Source organism: Denticeps clupeoides, chromosome 13, assembly GCF_900700375.1.
Source record: "Denticeps clupeoides chromosome 13, fDenClu1.1, whole genome shotgun sequence".
In the NCBI taxonomy this organism is placed as follows: Eukaryota; Metazoa; Chordata; class Actinopteri; order Clupeiformes; family Denticipitidae; genus Denticeps; species Denticeps clupeoides.
In genome coordinates this window covers 13,908,764-13,934,984 of record NC_041719.1, presented here as the reverse complement: position 1 = coordinate 13,934,984, position 26,221 = coordinate 13,908,764, and the positions used below count along the sequence as shown (strand labels likewise).

Sequence of the window (26,221 nt, the reverse complement as noted above, 5' to 3'; positions counted from 1 at the left end):
ACTGAGCAAAGCACTGTCCCCACACACTGCTCCCTGGCGCCTGTCATGGCTGCCCACTGCTCACTCAGGGTGATGGGTTAAATGCAGAGGACAAATTTCACTGTGTGCACCGTGTGCTGTGCTGCTGTGTATCACGTGTGACAATCACTTCACTTTCACTTTCATATAGCCAGATGACAGGGGCCTGGTAGGTCCTCTCCTGCTTGGTACTAAAGTTCACTATTAACTCCTTTGTCTTGCTGATGTACAGGTGGAGATTGTTCCTCCAATTCTCTAGATTTCCAACCTCCTGCAGGTAGGCCGTCTCGTCGTGGTCAGAGATCAGGCCCACCACGACAGTGTCGTCAGCAAACGTAATGATGGTGGTGGAGTTTGTAGTGGCTGCACAGTCGTAGGGTCAAGACTGAGTCTGAAAAAAAACACAAAAAAACAGGATTCGAGGATTCACAAATGCTGAGGTTTTTATATTCACGAAACTCTTCATCAGACTTCAGGTGCATTCCATTGGACATTGTGACTGGAATGCCATCTGTGGTTGGAATCATGACCTGGAACGACTGTTCCCAATCTCCTTTATTCTCATTAGATCAGCAGTATGCACAAAAGTTTCTAACTGCTGCTATAGTCTTCAAACATTTAAAATAAAGGTAAAATAAATAGGTAATAGTGACGTGGCTAAGAAAATCCTTTTTCCTAAATTTGTTGTACTGAGAGGGGATTCAACTCGAGTGACATCCAAAGTAGAGGGAAAGCACCATCGCTCCACTGAATATGGCATTTTAATAAAGCATGATTAAATACCTTTATAAGGACACAGAGGCTGCATTGCCGATCATTTGGAAGTTGTCTATGGCTTTTATTTGACAACTTTTTGGATTTTGCACATTGGAATAAAAAGTACCTGGGTAGGGAACCCTAAAAAAGTGTGTGAGTCGTTTTGGGTGGACCGTATGAAAAAAAAGATCTTACCCAGGCATCATTGCAAAGGCAGAGCACTTCCATCCCACCACCTCTGGAGCTCAACCCTCACCTCAGCGTCAACAAGGACATCCTCCTGAGAAACAATCCCCCCATGTATACACACCACATTCATTCAGACCGCCCCACAATACCAAGCACCTATCACCCAGATGCAGCTCTCACAAAGCCCAAGAACTCCCTGCTGGCTGATGATTGGCAGCCCTGGGAGGTCAGGATCCCCCTGAAACCCCCCGTGCTCCACAGAGTGACACCTCTGCTTCTCTCGGTCTGCACTCGCTGGTGCTGGACAGCTTGATGTGGATTCTCACTCAGGCCGCAGTCTGTCCTTTTCTCATGCGCCCCTCTCCTGCCTGCAGTCGAATGCGTCGCCAGCCAAATAAACAGCTGCACCAAACAAGGCTGGTGCTCAGATTTCAATGCAGTCCCACTAATGATAAATACACTAAGCACAAATGAATGCACAACCCCTCAAAGCTACTTAAACGCACCAACTCTATACACAACATTTAGAAGGCGCTACAATTATTAACGAAAAGAACAAATTCAAAAGGGTGGTACACAATCACACTCAAATTTAAATTATTGTTTATTTTATTTATTACAGCAATGCTGTAAGATTTCTCTCTTCCAACTAGAAGCAGCACAAATTTAAATCTTATATTACTTATATTTACAGTAATATAAGATTTAAGTGTGTTTAGCACACAGTGGTGGCCTAGCGGTTAAGGAGGCGGCCCCGTAAATCAGAAGGTTGCCGGTTCAAATCCCATGGTTAAAAGCAGAGGAGACCTTTCGTTGTGTCACCGTGTGCTGTGCTGCAGTGTTTCCCAATGACAATCACTTCACTTTCACTTTAATATAAAATAAGTGTTTAACACACATGCTAGGTACAATGACATGTGACCGATTTAACACTGTATGTAAATGTATGTGTACTGTATATGTTAAAAACATTTTCTGTATTTGCACTAAACAGACAAATGTACAAGTTTTACAATTGGTGTAATTTGGTAAGAAGATTGTGGAGAAATGGAAACCAAAAGTTCTGAAAGAACATCACAAGTTCCAAATGGCACTTGTTTGGATATGTGACACTAACAGACTGTCACCCCCTGGTAGTCTGGCATCATTTGGTGCAACAACACAAGAGAGGAAGCAAATGGGGCTGAGTTTTCACAAAAACATTATTTAAAATATTGTAACAGTTTGTCAAGACCTGGCATTTTTATCTGCTTACATCTTCCCACCTTATTACAATGTCATGTGGTTAAAGAGACAGGGACAGCCCCCTTGCTCAGGGACACAATGGTAGCAAGTGGGGTTTAAACCTGTGACTTTCTGGACTTCTGGTTCACAGGAGAGTGTGTAACCCACTAGGTCACTAGCACAAATTGTTGATAAGTCCTGTCTAGCGGATTAGTTGGGATGTCACCAAATCTGATCACAGTTTGCGAGAATTCCCCACCAGGGAATTATATGATGTTGCAAACACCTCCCACACACCTGGACATGTAAACTGCTTCCACACACTCGAGAAAGTGAGACATGGAAGTGTCAACATACACACCCGCTGCAGAAGCTACAGGTTTCATGGTCTCTTTTTTATGTTGCTGTTTGCAACAGCCACAATAATCAATTTGCATAACTGTGCTTTCATCATAACAATCTACGGGAGATTTTAGGTTGCCACTATTACGACAATAATGAATCAGTTCAAATTGATTAAAAAATGAATTAAGCACACATAGACATACATATACAACCAAACACACACATCCAATACACCATAGTGTTTCCTTTTGTGCAAAATGTCTAAATATCCACTCTGTACATTTACGGCATTTGTCAGACGCCCTTATCCAGAGCGACTTACAATCAGTATTTACAGGAACAGGCACTCAGGGTTAAGTGTCTTGCTCAGGGACACAATGGTAGTAAGTGGGATTTGAACCTGGGTCTTCGGGTTCATATGTGAGTGTGTTACCCACTAGGCCACTACCACCCTCTGTACATATGTATACATATGTACACACACACACACACAAATACGTTTTTAATGCACTCATCCACATTTATTTCCAGGTTATTTATTTCTATAGAGGACATTTTATTTCATACTGTTGCCATAGTCTTTATGCTATTTATTTTTTTCTGCTCTTATCTAGTACTGCTCACGTTCTGCCAGACAATGTTCACTTCCTACTTGTGGGACTAATAAAGGATCATCTCATCTTATGTTATCTTGAGCATAGGCATTTTGATTTAGCAGGAAAAACGGTCTCTTACTAATCAAACACAGCATTACATTTACATTTACAGCATTTACAGACGCCCTTATCCTGAGTGACTAACAATCAGTAGTGACAGGGACAGTCCCCCTGCATATGCATTTGACTCCTGTGTAATTTCTGTTTTTGGAGGAAAGTCCTGTTTGATCCCTAAAACATATACTTTCAATTCCATTGGCCAACGACACTTCACGCCGACAACTACTGAAGCCTCCTCAACGACATGTTAACTAAAGATGGAGCTGTGGCGGGGACCACACCTCACACCTCCCGTCACTCGGAGACACCTGTGTCCTTTGTAAGCCGACTGCACTGAACAATTAGCGTCCCTTCATTAGCAATGACGAGCAGCCGCGCCGCTGACGTTAATGTGACGCCCCGGCAAATGAGAAGGCAGCATTGACTGAGTACCCCGAGCGAGGGCTTTCACACTCCGACATGTTGCTATTAGTTACCTCAGTAGTGGCAACCCACTCACATTAATCGAGGGGAGAAGCTCTGGCACACTACAGATTTACATTTTTTTTTTCTTGCCTGAAAAAATGTAACAGCCCCTATGGGCAAGGTGAGTCAAAAGGGCACAGTGTTTCCCGATGCCAAGTCACACACACACACGCACACACACACACACACACACACACACTTACACACACAGTGAGTGAAGTGTTGAGTTGTATGGGGCAGCTTGCACAGACCAATCTGCTGATAAATCTCACCTATTACTTTCATAATTCAGAAGGAGCCTCCTGTCATCAACACTCAAATATACATACCAGACCATAATTACCCCCGGCTCTCGGCCAAAAATACCTGGGCGGACAGACGCACGAATGCGGCTGAAAGACGGAGGGAGATAGAAAAAAAAAAAAAAAAAAAAAGTGGAGACGGAAAAGGCGAACGGGACAGACCGCGCTGGAGAGACAGGAGAGAGAGAGAGAGAGAGAGAGAGAGAGAATGAGAAAGGGAGTTAAACTGGGCGGGTTAAACTGGGCTGCGCCGTGGGTCGCCAGGCTCTCGAGGTCGGCGGTGAAGAGAGGCTGGCAGCTCCACAGTGGGGTGATTGTTGGTCGGAGCTCAGGGTGAGAGGGAGATATTACGCAGCACAGAATGGAGAAAATTGAGAGGGAAAAAATGGGCCTTTCATCCGGAGATAACTTCACTGACCTGACATAACCCAAAAAACACGCAGACACACACACACACACACACACACACACCTTATCGTTAGAGCCAGTGGTAAAGTGTACGTATCAAGACGATTTATTTACCGCTTACAGTATTTTCTCCTCGAACACTTAAATTCCAGTTGGGTGTGTGTTTTTGGGGGGGCTAGTCGGACACGCTCCACCCCCCCGCAGGGGATCCCGGGCATGTCGGAGCGTGTCAGGGCAGCCCAGAGGGAGCACAGTCAGCAGTGATGGTCTGTTGAAACCTAGCAGTTCACGCTCCACATTAGCACACACACACACACACACACAGCGGATTTGTGTAATTGCACACTTTTACATAACCAAAAACCGTGTGGTGACCGTCAGGATGATCCTTGAGAGTGAAAATGAGAGCACTTGGAGGTGTAAAGAATTGCCATTATGCATTCAGTGAGAATCTACCAATGTAAATGGTCATGAAAATAAAGAAAACACATTGAATGAGAAGGTGTGTCAAACTTTTGGCCTGTACTGTATGAGTGCATTTAAAACATACAGATGTACATAAAATAGTTTGACCTGTCCCTGTTTCATCCTCTCAACTTAAATGCCTAATTTTGCTCTTTTTGGGGACTTTTCTGGACGTAAGGGTCAGATCTGCTCGGTCCACGCTCTCCATCGCTTGCTGGGTGGGTGATATTCCTCTGCATTTCAGCTATTGAACTGTCTGGCAGAGGGTACACCTTCCCAGGGTATTTTGGAGCCGTTCATTATCCCACTCGGTCCTGAGCAGAAGAAAAGCAGCTTCAGCGCAGAACAACGCTTGACAGTGGGGACTGTGTTCTTAGGGTGTGTCCTGTGTGGTGATGGCATCATGCCAAACATATCTACTTTAATTAAGGCCGAAAGGTCTGACCTGAGATATTAAAGTGAAAGTGAAGTGAAAGTGAAGTGATTGTCATTGTGAAACACTGCAGCACAGCACGAGGTGACACAACCAAATGTGTCCTCTGCTTTTAAAAATTATCCTTGGTGAGCAGTGGGCAGCCATGACAGGCGCATGGGGAGCAGTGTGTGGGGACGGTGCTTTTGCTCAGTGGCACCTCAGTGGCACCTTGGCAGATAAGGATTCAAACCTGCTACCTTCAGATTACAGGGCCGCTTCTTTAACCAGAAGGTTGCAGGTTCAAATCCTGATCGGCCAAGGTAGACAATTTTTTGCAGGGCTTCCTGAATTAATTTGGTTAGTGCATCTAAATGGTCTTAGAAGTTTTGATCCACATCTTATATGAGCTTGGAATGTGTAAAAAGTTCTAATATGTTTGGATTTCCTCGATTTTTTCTGTGACCTGTTCTGATCTTTTCTGGTCCCATATATACTACAGTATTGATTACTATGAAAACCTTTCTTGACTCAAATTAGCTGCAAGATGCGATTGTAAGACCTTTTTCTTGGTATCTGTGGACCAGTGAAACACTTTCAGCAAAGTTCCTATTTGGGAGATTTTATTTGGGGGGATCAGGATCTAGCTGACTGATGACAACTGAAAGCATGTTTATTCTAGTTTTCCATTTCATCACTGTTGGCACCATGGTATGTTCTTCATACAGGTTACTGGAGAGGGGAAAAGTCCATAATATTGTAATTCTTCTACAATGCATCAACTGTATCTGCCACTCATCCCCTGGAGTCTTAACCTTCACGTTGGTAGGGGCCATGGTGGCCTACCGGGTAAGGAAGTGGACCCGTACCGCCAAGGTGCCACTGAGTCGGGTACCATCCCCACCGCTGCTCCCCATGGTGCTGGGTTACAAGCAGAGGACACGTTCCGTTGTGTGCACCGTGAGCTGTGCTGTGTAGCACAATGACAATCACATCCCTTCATGTTTCTTTTTCAAGTCTGGAATTAAAAATAAATAAATAAATAAATAAATAAATAAATAAATGTAAATTGAGTTGTGTAAAGTCTTTATGTTTTTTTTGGTGGGAATAATAAAGGATCACTCTATCTTATATTCCTCTAAGAATAAGAAGGACGAGGAAGGCAGCCTTAAAATGGCGGTTCGTATAGAACAGCAGACGCAAATCGGCTTCAGATTATGTTCTGAGTATAAAACTGCGTGTTTTTATCTCCTGCCTATCTGCGTCCGCCGCGCTGTTTGACGCGGAGCGTGGAGGGCGGAGCCTCTCGCTTTCTCTCTGGAGGGGGCGGAGCCTCTGCGCCTGCAGCCAATCGGAACGCGCCGCTGCTCCCGTCCATATAAACCGGACACGGGCTTCTCCGGCGGGCCAGCGAGTCGGCGGCAGGGACTAACCGATCTCTACGAACCCCGTCTCCCCCACCGGGCTCTGTGGATAACTTGCACTTCTCTTGGGAAGGAAAAAGAAAGAGAGTAAGTTGAGAAAATGCGTCTGATCCAGAACATGTCGACCATCGCGGAGTACCCGGCGGAAGCCCCTTCAAACCGGGTCATAAAGATCGCGGTGATCGGGGGCAGCGGAGTTGGAAAAACAGGTGAGTTGGGACGAATAACAACAAAAGAAAACCCTCTTAAAGGCTCTTTATCCTGACCCGATAACGGAGCTCTCCTCGTGTCCCCTCGCAGCTCTGGTGGTGCGGTTCCTCACGCGGCGCTTCATCGGCGACTACGAGCGCAACGCAGGTGAGAAATAGTCCCGAATTAAACCGAGATGCGCGCCGAGTTCCGGTGGGTCGGTGCTGACCGCCTCTGCCCGCCGTCCCGCAGGTAACCTGTACTCCAGGGAGGTCCAGATTGACAGCGAGCAAGTGGCCATCCAGGTCCAGGACACCCCCGGGGTTCACGTGAGTATTTATTTATACCCCCTATAATAAAAGCCGTAAGGACGCGCGCTGCGAGCTCGGGTCCGATCCTCGCGCGCTGCTGCTTAAACTGACCCCTTTGGACCCCCTTTTGTCTTTTTTTTTTTTTTTTTTTTCGGGGTTCCTTTTGTGTCCGTCCATCACTGGGGCTGAATTGCCCTCAGGGTAACAGTGAAAGAGTGGGAAGGCCTTGGGGGGGGGGGTCAAACTCATTCGTTTGTCCCCCCCCAGCCCTAAAAAAACCTGTTAAACCAACCTTAAAAAAAAGTGCCGGCTACTTTTTAATAACATAGAAAAATATACCTGGCCAGAGAGAGAGAGGGGGGGGTGTTACATTTTTCGGTACATTTTTCCCAGCCCCACATTCTGGAGAACCTAGAGCGAAGTGAAGTGTGTGTGAGGCTCGCTGCCTGGTCTGGGCATCGCTCCAAAGCCGCAGAGCCCCTGTTTTTATCTGGCCCAGCTCGGGTGGAAGAGTCTGCTAGTCTAGCCGTCTAATTTCCCCCGGCCTGGGTTTTTTCCTTTTCTTTTTCGGGGAGGGGGAACGATACCCCCTTAATCAGCCTCTCCTGTGAAGTCCTCCGGGAAAACTGCAGTAACGTTACAACCGGTGACCTTCCCGTCCACCTCGGCTCTCAGACTGGTTGCATAATGTCTGAAGGTTTTTTAACGCAGGGCTGCGGTTAGAATTACGCTACGCCGCGCTCCTTTAGCAGGCGCTTTCATCCTAAGGGAATTAAAGAGGAGACGATATTGTGGCCGACGGCCTTAACCGGAGTTATTTACAATTATTACACGGACAGCCCCCCCTGGAGCAACTCTGGGTTAGTAAGTGGCGTTGAGTTAAGAGTTTGTGGGGTTTTTTTTTGAGCGTTGTACCCTCTAGTTTAGATAATGTTCACTATAGTGGATTTAAAAAAAAATCCCTTTTGTTTCTTAGGTGACCACTAACGGCCTGAGCTGCTCTGAACACGTGAGCTGCTCCATCCAGTGGGCCGATGCCGTCGTCCTGGTCTACTCCGTGACGGACCGCCGAAGCTTCGACCTGATTGGCCAGCTGCACCAGCTGGTGGCGCGCGCCCACGGCGACCGGGCCGGCGCGCCGCCGCCGGTCATCCTGCTGGCGAACAAGGCCGACCTCCTCCACGTGCGGCGGGTGGACGCCCAGCAGGGCCCGCTGCTGGCCGCCACCCTGGGCTGCTGCTTCTTCGAGGTGTCGGCGAGCGAAGACTACAGCCAGGTGCACGGCGCCTTCCATCGGCTGTGCCGCGACCTGGCCAAGCAGCAGCCCCCCGCCCTGCCCTCCGCGGCCGAGAAGAGGCGCTCCCCCCTCATCCCGCGTCCCAAGTCCCCCAACATGCAGGACCTGAAGAGGCGCTTCAAGCAGGCGCTCTCGGCCAAGGTGCGGACCGTCACCTCCGTGTGAGGGAGAGAAGGGACGAGGGGGACGCGACCTCGTGGGGCCACAGAGCCCGGGTGTTGCCAGAGCGGCGTCTCGTCTTCTCTGAGACTGCTTCGTGGCCGCCGACCTTTGAACCCTGTCCTTCAGGGTCCACAAGAGACTTTTATTTCCTGTGAGCGGCACACAGAACTGAGGGAGGAGGGGCCGACCGTCACCGACCGCCACGACTGTTTTTCCTCACAGCGGCGGCTGGCAAGGACGCGGCCGTGCCGTATTTTTAGCCCCGCGCGACTCTTTTGTTCGGCCTGGCCTTCCTCTCGCGGCCCTGAGGAGTCCAACTCTAAAGCATCTTTTGTTGTAGAAGCAAGGCGCTTGCGTCAAAAAGTGCACGGCGCGCATGCCCGCCGCCGCCGCAGACTGTTCATGGCTGCACTGCATGACCGTACTTCACTTTCGTAACGGGGAGGGCGACCGTTAAAACAGCACAAACTTTACTGAGGGGATGGGGGGGGGTTCGTCTTTTTATGCACTTTACACAAAGAGGAAAAAAAAAAAAAAAGTCCTGAAGCCAAAGAGCTGAAGTTTGATTTTATTTATTTGTCTCGGCCTTCAAAATAAAAAGGTTGTTTGAAACACGTATCGGTATGCACTTCTTTCTGCGCACACACACACACACACACACACCACAGTGATCTCACAGAGATCGAAAAACGAACATGCGGTTCTTAAGAGTGTAAGGTTGATGGGGCAAAAACGAATGAAATTGATTCAGTGTTCTGAGTGGAGTGTACGTCCGACAGCTCTGGCCGTTCCGTTCTGCATCAGAACGACGCTCTACGTTGACCTGTTAGCATGATTTGACTCCCTGAAGGAGACCACAAACCCTCGGGCACAGTTTCATGTCAGATCTCATCAGATTTCATATTCATGTCCCGACAATCAAGTTTCCGTAGCCAGTAAATTACAGGGAAACACAGACCAGGCGCACTAACGAACAATTCACACACTCCACCGTTTGTCATGGGAAGTGGGACAAGTGGACACGTCTGCAAATCTGGCCCCAAATATATAAAACACCAAACACACAATCGAAATCCATAAAAGTGGTCCTTCTTCAGTGACAGACTTATTGATGTCAAATACATTTCTAGTTGAAACAGGCGTCATTTTGACGGGATTTCTTTATGAATAAAAAAAAAGGGCAAGAAGCTGCTGTTGCCCAGACAGCTGCGTACTTCCAGTTCTCTGAAGGTTCGTGCAAATGTGTCTGGACGTATCTGGAGAACTTCTGTGCCTCTGTTGTGTTCCATTTTCATATTCCTACACAGCACTAATCATGATTCCAGAGGGGTGTGTGCCAGACTGGAGGAAAGTGGGGGCGCCACTGAAAGGAACAGGGCGGGAAAATGTGAAAATTGCACCAAAACACGAGCCAATCTGGTGGCCACGGTTACACTCTCACACTCATCATCAGCACGAGCAGCTAGCCACTGAAAACACTGAAAAAACACACAAAAAGCCCCAGCAGTTGTAATCAATTATTTTACTGTATGAATCACTGATCTTAACAATGAAAATTTGGCAACGCTGATATATTAGATAGTGAGAGTAAACAGAATATGAACATTACAATGAAAGGAAAAAGGGGAATAAAAAAAAAAAAGTTTTTTTACACAGCTGCCCCCCACTTTCAGGACCTTCCACAACATACCCACAGCTCCCGGTTGACTTGCCGTTTATGGGCTGTGTGAACGCTTCACTTGACACCTCAACCCCTGCATTGTGCATCAGCCCTGCCTCTTGTGTCCATTGTGACACGGCTGCCGGTTTATGTTCGGTTGTTTACTAGGAACTGGTTGCTCGGGGGGGCCGTAAAACCCTAAAACGGAGTGGACGGGGAGTGAGAGGGGTCGCGTTTAAATGAAACTCGTAAAAAGGAATTCCTACAGAATGCTGCACATTCCCTGCCAATGTGACCAGGCCGCAGATAGCATCTCGCGCTATTCAGACGCTTGTGAGATCCCGTTATGATTGCGTTTGAAGTGTTATTTTGGTTTTTGGAGTCGACTGTGATTGCTTTAGCACCATGAAAGCAGCTCAAAGACCACAGTGCAGTGTGTGATGGCATGTGAAAAAGCAGCTGGAGGGGAACTGTGTGTTGTGGTGGTGTCCTCACACAGGCCCTGCTCACACGCCAATGTCAGGCACCAGTCGATTGGTGGAGAAGAGCAGATGGGGGATGTCAGCTGGCCTCAGCAGTCGGGTGGAGAACACCAGCACCTGGCAGGCAGAAGAGCATTGTGGGTGAGAGAAGCATTATACATTTACAGTACAGGCCAAAAGTTTGGACACACCGTCTCATTCAATGTGTTTTCTTTATTTTCATGACCATTTACGTTGGTAGATTCTCACTGAAGGCATCAAAACTATGAATGAACACATGTGGAGTTATGTACTTAACAAAAAAAAGGTGAAATAACTGAAAACGTGTTTTATATTCTAGTTTCTTTGCTCTGATTACTGCTTTACACACTCTTGGCATTCTCTCGATGAGCTTCAAGAGGTCGTCACCTGAAATGCTTTTCCAACAGTCTTGAAGGAGTTCCCAGAGGTGTTAGGCACTTGTTGGCCCCTTTGCCTTCACTTTGTGGTCCAGCTCACCCCAAACCATCTCGATTGCAAACCCCACATGTGCAAAACTCCACACGTGTTCATTCATAGTTTTGATGCCTTCAGTGAGAATCTACCAATGTAAATGGTCATGAAAACACATTGAATGAGAAGGTGTGTCCAAACATTTGGCCTGTACTGTATGTATGTGTGTTTGTAATTATTTATTTATAAACACAAAACATGTGCATGACAGAATTCTAGATATCTATATACTTTACTGTAAACGCAAACCAAAAAACAATAATCATGGGAGATATGACAAAAGAACATGGCAGTGAAATTCAGGCACTGTTTGAACTTTTTCCGTGTGGCAGGACATCCTCCTCCATGCTGAGGTGACAGGGACCAGCTAACAGAGTGGCCAGGCAGAACAACTGGTGTAGGAACAGTTTTTATCATAGGATTATTTATTGATTGAGTGGGATTAATTCATGAGAGTCAATCATTGTGCTCCTCCCATTTAAAACTGTTTAAAGACAGAGAATCAGATAAATACCTAGCAGATCTTTTTTTAAATATATTTAGGGAAATCCTGAGGATGCCTTTGCTTTTGACTTGACTCTAATGAACAAGCCCCATGCTTTGCTCATAACACCATGCCCAGTGGCATATGCACCATTTTCAGGACAGATGCTTCGCAAAAAGAAATGTTGAGTGAACACAATACAATATGGGTTAAAGGTTAAAATCAGTCTGCAGATTCTTCTTCCTTCTAGAAAGCAAAATGCTACTAGAAATAAACACATCTTAAAAGCCAATAATCATATGGGTGTTCTGCACAACCTGGCTGAATTTTATAAATGTTGCATAAACACACCAGTAATGTGGGTTTTGGCACGGCTGCTGCGCTCTACTCTGCAACAGTAGCTGGCCCAGTCTGTCTATGGCTGCACCTGATCACAATTCACAGAATTTAGCTAAAATGATGGTAATTTAACAAGCACATTTTTTCTTAGCTGTTAAACATAGAAAGAAAAACACACCTCGACCTGAAATACTCATCCAGTGTGAAGTAGATGCTGTTACCGTGGCGATGCATACAGAAATGGCAGCGCACTGAGCCTGTGGAATTTTTAATATAGCCCCATATTTTCACCCTTATTGCTCTAAATTTCTGTTATCCTGGCCACACTCTGTCCTAAAGCACCATAATTGGCCATATTCCGTCTGCTTGGAAACAGCTAGCCAAGGCTTGCAGTGGAGTGCATGTGTTTTAATGTTTAAAGAGCAGGTGTAAACCTCGACATTCTGATCCTCAGCCCTTCAATTACGTAATGGCAATATATTTCGGCATCGATTTTTGGCTCCACCCCTAATTTTCAGTAGCAGCTCAGTGTAAATGAGCAGTACATGAAAAAGTACTTGAATTTCTTAGTGTCTGTTCATTTCAAATAGACTTAAAACTTAAAAGTTCTTTGTAGCCAGATGCATCTGCACATCCTAAAGTTCCCTCAGGACTAATCAAATATTATTCATGTATCTATGCCTTTATCTGCTTATAACATCGAACCCTTTAATGACCTAAGCTTTTGAGGTGCAGAGTTACCGCTAAACAACACAAACACATATTGTTCATAAAGATATGTATACTTCAGCACCAACACACAATGTACCAGAAGAAATTGCTTTTTTTTTTTTCCTCTGTCGACATTCAAAATGTAGGTCAGTGTGCTCTCTGTCGCCTGAGTGACCTACTTCATACCCTTCAAATGAAAAGCATTCTGAACCATCTGAGAGCAGTGCTGGGTTATTGAGTTGTCCACAGTTCTTTGTGCAGCCAAACGTCACATAATGACATTTTCTTTTCAGCGGGCAAACCTGAAACATTCTTAAATCACATACTAGTAAAACTAGCAAAACTCATCAGAAGCAGTCATCGCTGTGTCGTTCAGACATATGTTGCTTCGAGGGTTGTGTTTTGAGTTAATATTATAGTTTATATAATGTATATTTCCATATATTCATATAAAAACCAAGTTCTCACAGTAGATTCATTTTTACACCATGATTCTTATTATTGTCGGCAGCTCAGGAAGTTATAGTATCAGAAACTTTCATTTGAATGGAAATAATATGATTTCTGATGATTTTCCGAATTCCTGTTTCAATTGTCTGTTTTGTACACTGCATTGAACTGAATGTACCCAATATGTGGTGTTTCAAGAGTAAAACAGTGCTGTTGGATCTTTGCTGCCTTGAAGCAAGCAACCAATGTTCAGCTTTTATTGTGTCTATAAAGAGTTAAATGTTTAATGTTTCCTTAAAATTATAATCTAAATGCGGTGTCTTATTATTATTTTTGATCCATTCAGCCTTAAGACTCTTCAATTCTCTAGACATTAAATTAAAGTGTCTAGCAAATGAACATGATCAAACAGACTTCTACATGACTTAAGACAAAGACAAAGTTTGGGTCAAATTGATGTGCACATTTTAAAAGTCTATGTGGTTACAAATAAGAATGAGTGAAGAAAGTGGTATATGGTTTAAGTTCAAGAAAGGAGGTAGAATAGAATAAGTTATTGAAGATGAAGAAAGAACAATGATGGTTTCTGATGGTGCTTGGGAGCTCATTCTGGGAAACACAGAGTAGAAGCCTAGACTGTAGGGTGCCAATACCAGGCCACATGGGAGAAACCTTACAGTTTGTATGGAGTTCCAGTAGATGAGTGCAGAGGTAGTAAGCAACCTGAATTTCATTTGGACATCTACCAGTAGCCAGTGGAGGTCTATAGGATGGTAGCAGTCTAGTGGATAAGACACTTATTATTAACTAGAAGCCCACAAAATCACAGGTTCAAACCCCATATACTACCGTTGTGTTCCTGAGCAAGACACATAACCCTGAGTAGAACTGTCTCAGTAACTACTTATTGTAAGTCAGTCTGTATAAGGGTGTCTGCTAAAAGCCATAAATGTAAATGTCTATGAACAGTGGGGTGACACAGTGTTCTGGATAACCTGAAAGCATTTCAATGTTGAGAGTGCTGCAGTATTTGAGGTGAGAAACAATCAATTATGACAACTACGTATTAGGCATGTGGGATTAGGAGTCATTTAAAATATTAATGTTGTGATGGATAGTTTTGGCTGAGGTGACCAAGAGCTCAGTTTGTGAGAGGCTGAGCTGCCGGTGAAAGGTTCTCATCGATCAGACAAAGTAGCCAGAACCACTTCTGAAGACTTACACACCATCTGATAGGACAAGCAGGACTGCACAAGACACGACTCTCACCTGGGCACCTGGTTTTTGTGCGGCAACTGTGTCACGGACAAGGCGAATCTCTGATGGGGTCACTCCACCCACCAGGAACAGAATCAGCACAGAATGGTCACTAGGGTGTGGTCTGTTCACCTAAGAATAAAAAAAAAAAAAATGGAGTTAAGCACACTACTTTTAACAGTTACCATTTGGTCTCATTTCTCAAACCCCTTCATAGTCATGTAAACGATTGTAAACAATCTAAATCAAAATTGAACCCAATATTAAAAAACTTAACTAATCTATGTGTCTTTCTGGTAATGCAGGCACATTTAAAAGATAAAAGGATGCAGTTTTGTCAGTATGCTTGTAGGCTGCTGAATGACATTCAGATATTCAGATATTTTCCTTAAAATGACACGACCGTAGAATACATAAATTTATACTTTTTTTTTTCTATGAATAAATCTACATTTATAGTTAACACCTGCACCTCAGTTATTCCCACCTGCTGAAATTCTACCTCCCTATGTCCCTGTCATGAGTCAGGGCCCAGAACGAGGCAGGAGCGAAAGCTGTGCACACAGCGTGATACGATGTGCACATGCGTCACCACATGCACATGGCAGCTTGTCAAACTATGGACCAATGTGAACATAACACACATGCAAACACACATGCAAACCCATGGAAATGGAGTGAGTAAAGAGGGAGAGAGCGGCTGGTGGCCCGGAGCTCCTGCGGTGCGTGACTGGACAGGCAGGATAATGGGCTCAGTGTGATTGGCCAAAGCAGGCCTCTGCTCAGAATAATAAGCAGACAATCAAAGGCTGCCACTTTGGAGGGTGGGGCTTAAAGCATGAATGGCCAGCCACGTGTCCACTGCAACACCTGAGCATGCTGGAACATGTGTCTGACAATCTCAGTATGGGGGTGTGTGTGTGTGCGTGTGTTTGTGGCCGAGGGAAAGCGCCTGTTCCACCGGTGTGTGAAAAGAAAAGTTGAGAAAAGCACAATAGGTCAGAGTGGGCAAAACCGCAATTCTCAGTATCTCGGCGCTCACACCTGCCAGATAAACAAAGAGGTGAGATGTTCTTTCATTCTGCACAGCACATGCTTTAAAACATGGGTGGGAAACAAAGGAACCATACACTCTAAATGAGTGCATTGTGGGCCTTCTACTCAACTTTCAGTGTAGTGTAGCATATGTTACCTTCATGAACATACTGAAGCCGGTCTTGAGAAGATCTGTTAGTCCGGAGGACGCATGTTCTATGTCTGGACACTCTGGACGGTCTGGGTGGAAAATCTCCTCTAAAATCTGCTTTATGAATGGGCGATATGTTGCCTGGAATTTTGAACAATAACAGAGCATGAAGCATTAGCAGGTGTGGCAACAGCATAGACACAACAGACTTCCATTTACACTGCACTGTTAACGAAGGAGTCAAAACCCACCTATGTCTGCATTTTTCTTGACTGCTCACTTTGTATGAGAGTATGTGTGAATGGGAAGTGCAAAGAACACGCACAGCAACCAAAACCCTCCTATTACTACATTATTGTCTCATTGATAAATGCCATAAATATTGCCCATTACATACAGATAAACCAGTTGGAAAGAAAGAGGAAAAAAAAATTTAAAAATGCAAACCTCAGCCCAGTCAGCCCAGTTACCCATTTACTAGTAGTCTCCACTATTTAAGAATCTTACCTTCAAAAATCAATCTCTCAAAAGGCTAGTAAAAATTGGATGGACAAATCCTTCTGAGGGTCAATCTATGACGGACCGACCTCTCAAATGTTCCAATTGAGAAGCCCATAAAACAGCCATCATTTCCTAGGCTGAAGTTCTCATCCAATGAAATCAGTCCAAGAAAAGTTTTCATTAAAAGCAGCACTCTAGAGTGCGACCAATTTGTCAATGTTGTGACTAATAAAAGTCGCAGGTCTCACTGGTGCAACCAGTTGTTCACAGGAAATAAAAGTAACTCTGAAAGTCCATATTGTATTCTAAACCGATCAAACCCCAAATTCCTGTATGTTTGAAAGTGCACGTGCTGCAGTCTGACAGAGAGAGGTGAGTAGACTAGACCAGTCAGAGTGGATGTAGCAACAGATTAGAGCTTCAGGAAGTTACCTTTCTTCTAGAATTGTGCTTTATGTTAACCAGATTGTTAGTTAATCATTTACAAGTCAACATTGCCTATTTTAACAGCGATTAAAAAAAAAGTGAACCTTGTTAAATGCAAGAGCCCTGAAAAAAAAAAAACGTTAAAAAAGGTGTGTTATGTGGTTGCTGGTTCATGATGAAAACGTTACAGCTGAGATGCTCTCAATGTGCATGGACAACAGCCTTTAAAAATATTCGTCCTTGAACGCAAAGACTTTATAGACCACATTCACTATATAGATTCAGGCCCTGAGACGTGTTCAATGGGCCTGTAATCGAATTTTCTTTGTTCATTTTAGTGATTCAAGTCACAGTCACACTTGTGTCTCCAGGCTATGTTGCAGGGACGATGCAAGGGACAATCACCTCCGAGATCCACCTTGATGCCTGGTGGTAAATAATCACTGCTTCCCATATAATAAATGGATGACAAGGATGTGTGTGTGTGTCTGGGCAAACTAAACAGGAATCTACAATTGTTCCTCCTGTTCAAAGTGCTGATATAAGTAGACTTCTTTTGGTATTCTGTATGTATTACTGTATGACTAATGATGATCTTTATTAAAAATGATTAAAAAAGTAATTTTTTTTTCCCTCATGAAGTGTTTGTGAATGTCAGTCTCCAGGCCTGAGTTGGTGTGCATTGCTCTTGATCAAGACTAATTATATAAAATGTGAACGCGGGTCCATAATGCAATGAAGAAAACAAGGAAGTAACAAAAACACATTGTACATTGCCCTTCCAATTATTTCATTAAAATTTACATTTACATTTACATATTTTACATTCCTGGACACAAATGTCAGCATAACAAATTCACCTATATTCACCTAAACACCTATATTCCAAGTTCCTGTGTGCTTTATTATATATTATAGAATTAGCATTTCAAAGTGCATAATGGTATTGGGGAACAAAAAAGAACACCCAATTTTGTATATTAGCAGATTGGATGTGTGCACTGGAAACACTTTGTGATTGGATTGGATGTGTGCATCGCACTGCTGAAACGCTGAAAGATCAAATTCTTCAGCTTCATCTTGCTGGCAGCGGGTAGCAGGTTTTCGTGCCAGAATATTTTTTGGTATTTCAAGCTGTTCATTACCAACCCGTTGCCCTAGCTGAGGACAGACAGCCTGATAACCCCCCCTGCCGCCGCCACCGCCGCAGCTGACAGGGGGTACTGTGTTCTTCAGATGACCAGCTCCAAACGCTCGAATGATAATCAGTTTTGGAAGGGCATACGGAATAAGATCCACAACAGCAACATTAACCTTCCCTTTGGTAGGATGAGAGTGTAGTTGGTATTAACCAGTCACGTTTAATGTCGAGGGAGAATGCATTAGATATAATGCTGCCATATTTTGGTAAGACAGTGGTTGCCTTGTGGGTAAGGAAGCGGACCCGTAATCAGAAGGTTGCGAGTTCGAATCCCAAACCATCAAGGTGCCCTGAGGTGCCGTCCCCACACTGCTCCCTGGCTGCCCACTGCTCACCAAGAGTGATGGGTTAAATGCAGAGGACACGTTTGCTGTGTATCAAAATGACAATCATTTTCATTTTCACTAGAAATTTAAAAAAACGAATGAAATATTCCTGGTGCCTTGACCAGAATAATGATGATACACAGGTCTAGCCTGTTTTTAATGACATCACATAATCTTTGAATGTGCATGTGAAACCCTCAAACTTTTTCTTATTTTGCAAAACAAGACAGCCGAACTTGGAATACATAAGAAAATGATTTCCTAAGAATAACTCACACTGAACCATTAATGAATACTGAGTATAACTGGAATAAAGCTTTGTTTGCCCTCTGCACACAGGGCTGAAGCGACAGGAAGTTCACAGTGAGAAAGAAAACACACTAATTGAACTTTCCTCAGGCCTGTTTGCTTTTCAGCACATTCTAAAATAAACTGCACTTCCGGGACCTTTTATTGCAAAAATGAATGATTTCATAAAATCTGGTCCTATCACCATAGTAACCTGACAGTCAGACGCGCTCCATTTATAGATTCTGGCAGAGGAGAAGATGACATGCCAACAGTGTTGTGTCAGTTAGCGGACAGCTATTAACCCAACCCTGAAAACAGCCCTGACTCACTTCCCATAGGCTTCTGTTCAAGGGAATGAATAGATGAGCCCAGATCCCTTATGCTATCCTCTCACCAAATCCTCAGTCACCCTCTGGGTCTGATCAAAAACCGCAATTTATACAACATTCACGACATTCAGTGGAAAATATGAAGCATAAAATAATAACTTTTTTTTTTATTGACAAATACAGTACAGGCCAAAAGTTTGGACACACCTTCTCATTCAATGTGTTTTCTTTATTTTCATGACCATTTACGTTGGTAGATTCTCACTGAGGGCATCAAAACTATGCATGAACACATGTGGAGTTATGTACTTTATCAAAAAGTGGAGATCTGGACTCCACAGTCACCGGACCTGAACCCCATCCAGATGGTTTGGGATGAGCTGGACCGCAGAGTGAAGGCAAAGGGGCCAACAAGTGCTAAACACCTCTGGGAACTCCTTCAAGACTGTTGGAAAAGCATTTCAGGTGACGACCTCTTGAAGCTCATCGAGAGAATGGCAAGAGTGTGCAAAGCAGTAATCAGAGCAAAGAAACTAGAATATAAAACATGTTTTCAGTTATTTCACCTTTTTTTGTTAAGTACATAACTCCACATGTGTTCATTCATAGTTTTGATGGCTTCAGTGAGAATCTACCAATGTAAATGGTCATGAAAACAAAGAAAAGACATTGAATGAGAAGGTGTGTCCAAACTTTTGGCTTGTAATGTATGTCTGAAACCTCACATGTCCTGTCCCTCACATTTTTCACTTTCACTTAAGCCCCTTCACTCACCCTTGTTCCAACTGTGATCTACAATCCACCATTGGATGACAATCCTTGGAATAACAGTATCTTGAGAGTTATGTAGCTGGGGACTTCAATAGAACTAATCAGAAAAAAACCTTTGGCAAAAATATTGGAAGCACTCAAGAACAGACTCTGGATTGCCAATATAAAAAGCTGAAGGTGTTATGTCCCTGGGTGCTTTGCGCCAGGGAGTAGTAATGGGGGTGGGATCTCTGCTTGCCATTCTGTGTGTTTGTGTGTTTTTCCTTTTTAGGAGTATCTGATTGCTGGCTCCGCCCACAGTCTGGTGGCTAATCTGGACCTGCCAGTATAAGAAGAGGCCCGAAACAGGAAGTCGACGGCTCAGTGCTCACGAATGAGTTTGGAGTGGAGAGAGATGGTTGGAGTTGTAGTTGGGGTTGATAGTGCTTGTTCTTGTATCTAGTGTTGACTCTCCCTTGCCCCCTCCTCTGCCAGTGTGTGTATGTGTGTACTTGTATTGTGTGTGGATTCCCCCTCTGTTAGTGTGTTTGGTTGAGGGGTTTATGGTGCTGTACATAGCACTAGTCGGTCTTGTTGTACAATCACAGTACACACAGTATTGTGCACTTTGGTTTGGCCTGTGTTTTCCTCCTTGTCCCCATCTACCATGGTCACACTGTCCACATTCCTTCCCCCTAGACGGAAATGTGACAAAGGACTATTAAAAACTATTTAGATCACACCTCTATTCTTCTCAAGATGATGTATCATTAACTTGTAAACTGGCAACATATTTTATGAATTCAACAGCAACTTCTTTCCGAATCAGCATGATCTCCTGAAGTGCATCATGGCGGAAAAGTGGGCATACCAGAAGGCCAGTTTCAACCTACCATTCTTGAAGCTAAGATCAAATGCACGTGGAAGGGCCTGCAGTCCATCATGGAATGCACAGGTGTGAAGTACTGTGGTGTGAGAATGTAAACCTCCATCCCAGACGACATAAACACCTCCTGTGCAATGTTAGAGACAAACAACCTCTCCCCTGCAGTGGAACTGCGCATGGTCCAAGAGAGTTCAACAGCAGCTATACTTTCCTTCGGTGGTCAGAACTGCCACCAGGACCATAAGTACCCACCGCCAGTCACCTGAAGTATCATCCTCTATCAAAGAATGCTGTGTGCTGATTATAGCTCAGCTTTAAACACTCTCTTTCTAGTTAAATTGACGATCAAGCTCATTTTTTTTTTTCTCTTAATGCACCTTCTCACAAAGTTGTTTGTTACTATTGTTGTTACACAATAACGATTAACGATTCAATAGTTTGAATCTTATCTACCAACACTGTTGACTTGAGAAAAGCTGTTTTTACCAGCAGACCACCGGGACTCATTAATACCAGTGTAACACTTCTATTTATTTTATTTATTTGATTCAAGCACATAGCACGGGGCAGTGGTGGCCTAGCGGTTAAGGAAGCGCCCCTGTAATCAGAAGGTTGCCGGTTCGAATCCCGATCCTCCAAGGTGCCACTGAGGTGCCATTGAGCAAAGCACCGTCCCCACACACTGCTTCATGGGCGCCTGTCATGGCTGCCCACTGCTCACCAAGGGTGACACATTTCGTTGTGTCACTGTGTGCTGTGCTGCAGTGTTTCACAATGAAAATCACTTCACTTTCACTTTTTTTTTTTTTAAATAGAACTCTGCAATATTTTATGCACTTGGTTTATCGTGGGTCTTCTTTCATGGGCCTAAAGTCCACTCTCCTTCATCGACCATAGTATAGCAGAGCTAAATCTCTGTAGGACAGTCTCTGACCTATACTCCTGCCCAAGTCATGCAGTATGAACAGATACAGTATTACTATATCTGTTCTAAGATACAAAAAAATCACAGACCTGAAGGATGAAATCTGTTACCTTTTGCCCTGAAACACAGATCAGTGGGGAATCAGGTTGACCACACATGACTGTCCCAACAGTAAACTTTCTCTATGCCCTCACTGTCCAAAGAGATGTACACAGCACCTGTGAAACTTTAAAGTAGATAAGCAACGGCATTACAGCGGTTTTTGAAACTTGCTCATCACTCTGACGTTTGGTGTCGATAAATAAAGACAATGAAACCACCTCCAAGCATCATGTTCATAGAACATTATCAAGACTCACAGGCCAGGAAAAATCCTCACACTTCGCCTCACACCCTGGACACGGACTTTTTGACATGGGAGACTAGGACCAGCCGACACAGGAACGGTTTCTTTCCCCTCGACGTCACCCTCCTAAACAACTCAACTGTCGCGCATTCAGCATTGAAAGTACACTGTGTGTACACTATTCATGTGATCTTTGTATTTTTTGGTATATTAATTATTTGATTTTATTATATATTGTTTAGTTTGTCACATACTTTGCCAATAAACATGTTTCTGATTCTGAAGATTTTTAATGTCCATAGGACTGCCAAAGACAATTGAAGAAAAGGCTTAAAAGGCTTTCCATGAGACCTGAGAATATTACTGAACACCTACAAAAGCACTGGAGAGTCTGAAAGTCTGGAGAACCTGACACAGCTTGACACGGCTTTCTCTGGAACAGTGGACAAAAATCCCTGTTGACAGGTTCAGAAATCTCAATGAGAGCTGCAGAAATTACTCACTTACAGCAATTATCTGTAATGGTTGTGCAACGTAATATTGGGTTGAGGGTCATGCCATTTTTGTCCATCTTATTTGGACAAAGTCAGACTTAATAAGTAATAATAAGGGGAGTTTCATGAGGAATAGACTATGATGAGTGACGATTAGTTTAGTCAGTTTAATTTTTTTCTTCTGGGTTCTTCTACTTTATTGTGAAGGTCTGGAAATGTACACATTGCAGGAGTAACTTGTTACACAACCTTAACTGATTCATTCGAATTTATATTTATATACAACGTACAGAACATCATATCGATGATCCTAAACCATACGAGTCCCAGCACCGTTACCATTTATATATCAGCTTCATTTAGTGGCGCTGCAAGAAACAAAATCTGCTTACTGATTCAATCGCAGATCACAATCAGGCCCTCGGGCTACAGATTACACACACACACACACACACACACACACACACACACACACACTCACAGGCATGTTTGCACCACCCTCAGCACCATCAACCTGTCAAACGCTCCTCCACGCTACCCGCTGCAGTCTGATTCAGATTTGAGTCAGATACGTACACATGTGCGTACACACACACACACACACACACACACACACACACACGCCTACAGACTCGACAACAAAAACACACGAGTGACACCTCATCCACTCGCACCTGGGTTGGCAGCTGACCGCACATACCTGAGTTCACACGCGACGAGCCCCCCGTAAACTTGCAGACACATCCCCCAATTCTGCAGTCCTCTGCCTTTCATTTAGCCCTTCTGTTCCCTCCACAGGGCTCTAGACTAACTTTTCGCACTGTTAGGTGCAACGAATTTCGATGGCAAAATTAAAAGAAATCTCAATTAAAAGTGCAAGTGTTTTAAGGGCTTGAACTTGATTGCCATCTCGGCCTGAAGATCTGCTTGCTGCTGCATGTTGCTAGCTTGTTCTACTTGTTCTACTTCTACAGTACATTTATCGGTGCATGTAATGTGTTTTTCAGGGGTTAATTTACCATCATTTTACTCAGGCTCAGGCTTGCGCAGGACAGGTGAGTGTTTCGAGGCAGTGAAACGGACGCTAGCTTCTGGTGATCACATTCTGGTTGCCCTGGCAATGAAGGAAAGTCTGAGGTGTGGAAACGATGAAAAATAACATTAAAAAACATATAGCTGACTCGTAACGTGCATCCACTACCACAATAATGTGGGGTTCGGCCTTTTAAAAAGCTGTACTTGTTGGACTCGGGTCTAATTTTTAAGACCTGATTAAGACTGTAATGAATGACTACGTCCACTCTGTCTATCTGACTGGTCCTGGCTACTCACCTCTCTCTCTGTCTGAGTGCAGCACGTTCACTTTCAAATGTACAGGACCACAGCCAATCAGATGTGGCTCCGCTTTTTACAATCTCTGATGGCTTTAGAATACGACATGGACCTATTATGTGCTCCATCTATTTCCATCCTTCATCACTTTCTTCAATCTATCAGTCTTTTGTTCTGTCGATGTCAGTTTTCTATATGTTTGGAAAAAACAAAAAAAAAAAGGATGGACAGCGGAAACACCAAATCACACAGACCCAAAACTGCCCAAATACACAAAGCAACGATCAGAAAAATCTCTACAAATAAGCATACTGACACAAATTAGCTGTCATCGTTGTAGTCATCTAATGACTAACGCCCATGGGAGCACTACCTGCACCAACACAGCCAAGCCCGGGTCAGGAATCATCGCAGGAATTCGCTCCGATTGGACCATCCCTTAATAGAACGAGTGGGATGACAAAATTCATGTCAGACTTAATGAGGGGTTCAGCAGTACCAACAAAAACAGCACCAACAGCAACCACCACCTGGGTGGGGAATTAACATGCCCACCGCCGGCCCCCACAATCGGCTCGCTGTAACATGACGAACAAACACACCTACAAGTCACAGGGTGGTAGTAGCCTAGTGGGTAACACACTCGCCTATGAACCAGAAGACCCTGAGCAAGACACTTAACCCTGAGTTGCTCCGGGGGGGGGCTGTCCCTGTAACTACTGATTGTAAGTTGCTCTGGATAAGGGCGTCTCATAAATGCTGTAAATGTAAATGTGAGTCCGCTGCGAGGATTTCCGTTTGGTCCGGGCCTCATTTTTTCTTGACTGAAACTGTAGGATAATAGTAGTAGATTAAATAAATTAATATTAAGTAGATTCATTTTATTTCTGTGAAATTTTAACAAGTGTGTAAGTGTTCATCAAGTAGCTGGTGTCCACACTCTACAAATAATTGTCTTGGGGCATTTATATTCTTACACTGTATGCTTAATGATGGAATTGTATGTATCTGTATGTATCAAAACGTTGCTGGAATAACTGCACAATGAAGTGGAGCACAGAGGGTTCTTTTTGATCTACATCTGCTACACAAACTAAGGTAATAACAATACTGTGCGTGTGTGTACGTGGATATTCTTTAAATATGGTGTGTAGACCAACGGAAAAAAGAATTAAAAGATCAAAACTTTAAAAAGAAAAGAACATTGCCCGCAACAGACAGACAGACAGACGGAGTCCCAGATTAAAGTGAAGAGGTGACAGTGCATTTTCTGGTGGGTACATTCCTGGGCTGAGAGTCAGGCTAAAGACACACTGTGTTCCCTCAGATCTTCCAAACACTGTGTCAAACGTACACATCTGCTTAGCATCCATGAGAAAAAAAGGCCAGAGCGTGTGTTCTCAGTTCTGCAGATGAGTTTACATCAGTGATTATATGACTATGAGACAATATCTTCTGGCTGATTTGGCAACTTTTTGGGTATTGTGTCTGTGAAAATAAAGTTTTGCTCAAGTATGTAACTGTTAGTGTCAGGTCAGTGCCTCAGCGCAGAGGTAATAAAACTAACACAAGCATAAAATTAATCTGAGACACAGTACCTGCTGCTGCAAAAGGCCATCATGACCTGAAGAAACTGTACAGCATTTGGCAGAAACTGTGCCATCAAGGGCATAAAATTTTTATCTTTTCTCGTCTCGCTATCTCAAGATCACAGCTTATTTTTTCACATAATCGCAACATTAAACAACGCGGTCTCACGATTTTGATAAAACATATTTTGTGTCCTCATGATGACGATTTAAATTTCTCACGCTACATGCAGTATTGTGCATCTGCACATTTGGTTTTAACATAATCAGGGACGGACACAAACAGAAACAGCGGTACGTCTGTCACTAACGTCTGACACTTAAGTAGAAGGCTCAGCAGTTCATATCTGCTGAGGTGTGTTCTGCAACTTAAATTCTTGAGATACCAAATATGGGAAATTTTAATGGTTATATTGAAAAAAAAAATACTTTAACAAAATATGTGACAATAAAAATACCAATTGCTGTTCTATGGTGAGCAACACAACAGTATTCAGCACACATACACACAACCAACCAACCAACCAACCAACCAACCAACCAACCAGATACACTCCTACACGCTCTCTCAGATCGGCAAACGAAAGGAGACTAAAAATTCCTTCTTCACGGGGTCTCCGATTCCAATCATGTCTGTTCTCCGTTGTTGTCCCTGGCTGGTGGAACAACCTGCCCTCCTCCACACGACTAGCCGAGACTATCACCACTTTTAAGAAGAAGGTGAAAACCCTCTTATTCCAAAAATATTACAGATAAATTTAACACATACACATGCATACACATTTAACAAACAAATACAAAATGTATAAATACATTATAATTTTTCTTAATCTAGCACCCAACACTCTCCGAGCATGTTCTTCAATGACAAGTCTAAGCCTTATCAGGGCTCTTAGTTTGTATACTTGATATTCTATAGAAATCGAACGAGAATTGCTGGTGTCTTCCCATTGTAAGTCGCTTTGGATAAAAGCGTCTGCCAAATAAAGTAAAGTAAAGTAAAGTAAAGTAACCAGTGGTGGCCTAGCAGTTAAGGAAGCGGCCCCTTAATCAGAAGGTTTCCGGTTCGAATCCCGATCCA

General features: G+C 43.8%; 2 protein-coding genes across 2 annotated transcripts in view; one reads left to right on the top strand and one right to left on the bottom strand.

Moving 5' to 3' along the window:
* Window positions 1–6,689: 6,689 nt before the first annotated feature.
* Window positions 6,690–9,156, top strand: rasl11b (RAS-like, family 11, member B). Its single transcript, XM_029001575.1, has 4 exons — window positions 6,690–6,933; window positions 7,025–7,081; window positions 7,166–7,242; window positions 8,201–9,156. The coding sequence occupies exons 1-4, from the start codon at window positions 6,825–6,827 to the stop codon at window positions 8,684–8,686; spliced, it is 729 nt and encodes a 242-aa protein (XP_028857408.1). The 5' UTR covers window positions 6,690–6,824; the 3' UTR covers window positions 8,687–9,156.
* Window positions 9,157–9,227: 71 nt separating this feature from the next.
* scfd2 (sec1 family domain containing 2) overlaps window positions 9,228–26,221 on the bottom strand; it is a 90,135-nt gene continuing 73,141 nt past the window's right edge. Inside the window, exons 7-9 of the mRNA XM_029001569.1 lie at window positions 15,751–15,885; window positions 14,571–14,690; window positions 9,228–10,942 (exon numbers count right to left, since the gene is read on the bottom strand). Coding sequence (XP_028857402.1) covers window positions 10,850–10,942; window positions 14,571–14,690; window positions 15,751–15,885 — 348 coding nt within the window. The 3' untranslated portion in view covers window positions 9,228–10,849. The remainder of the gene's footprint in view (window positions 10,943–14,570; window positions 14,691–15,750; window positions 15,886–26,221) is intronic.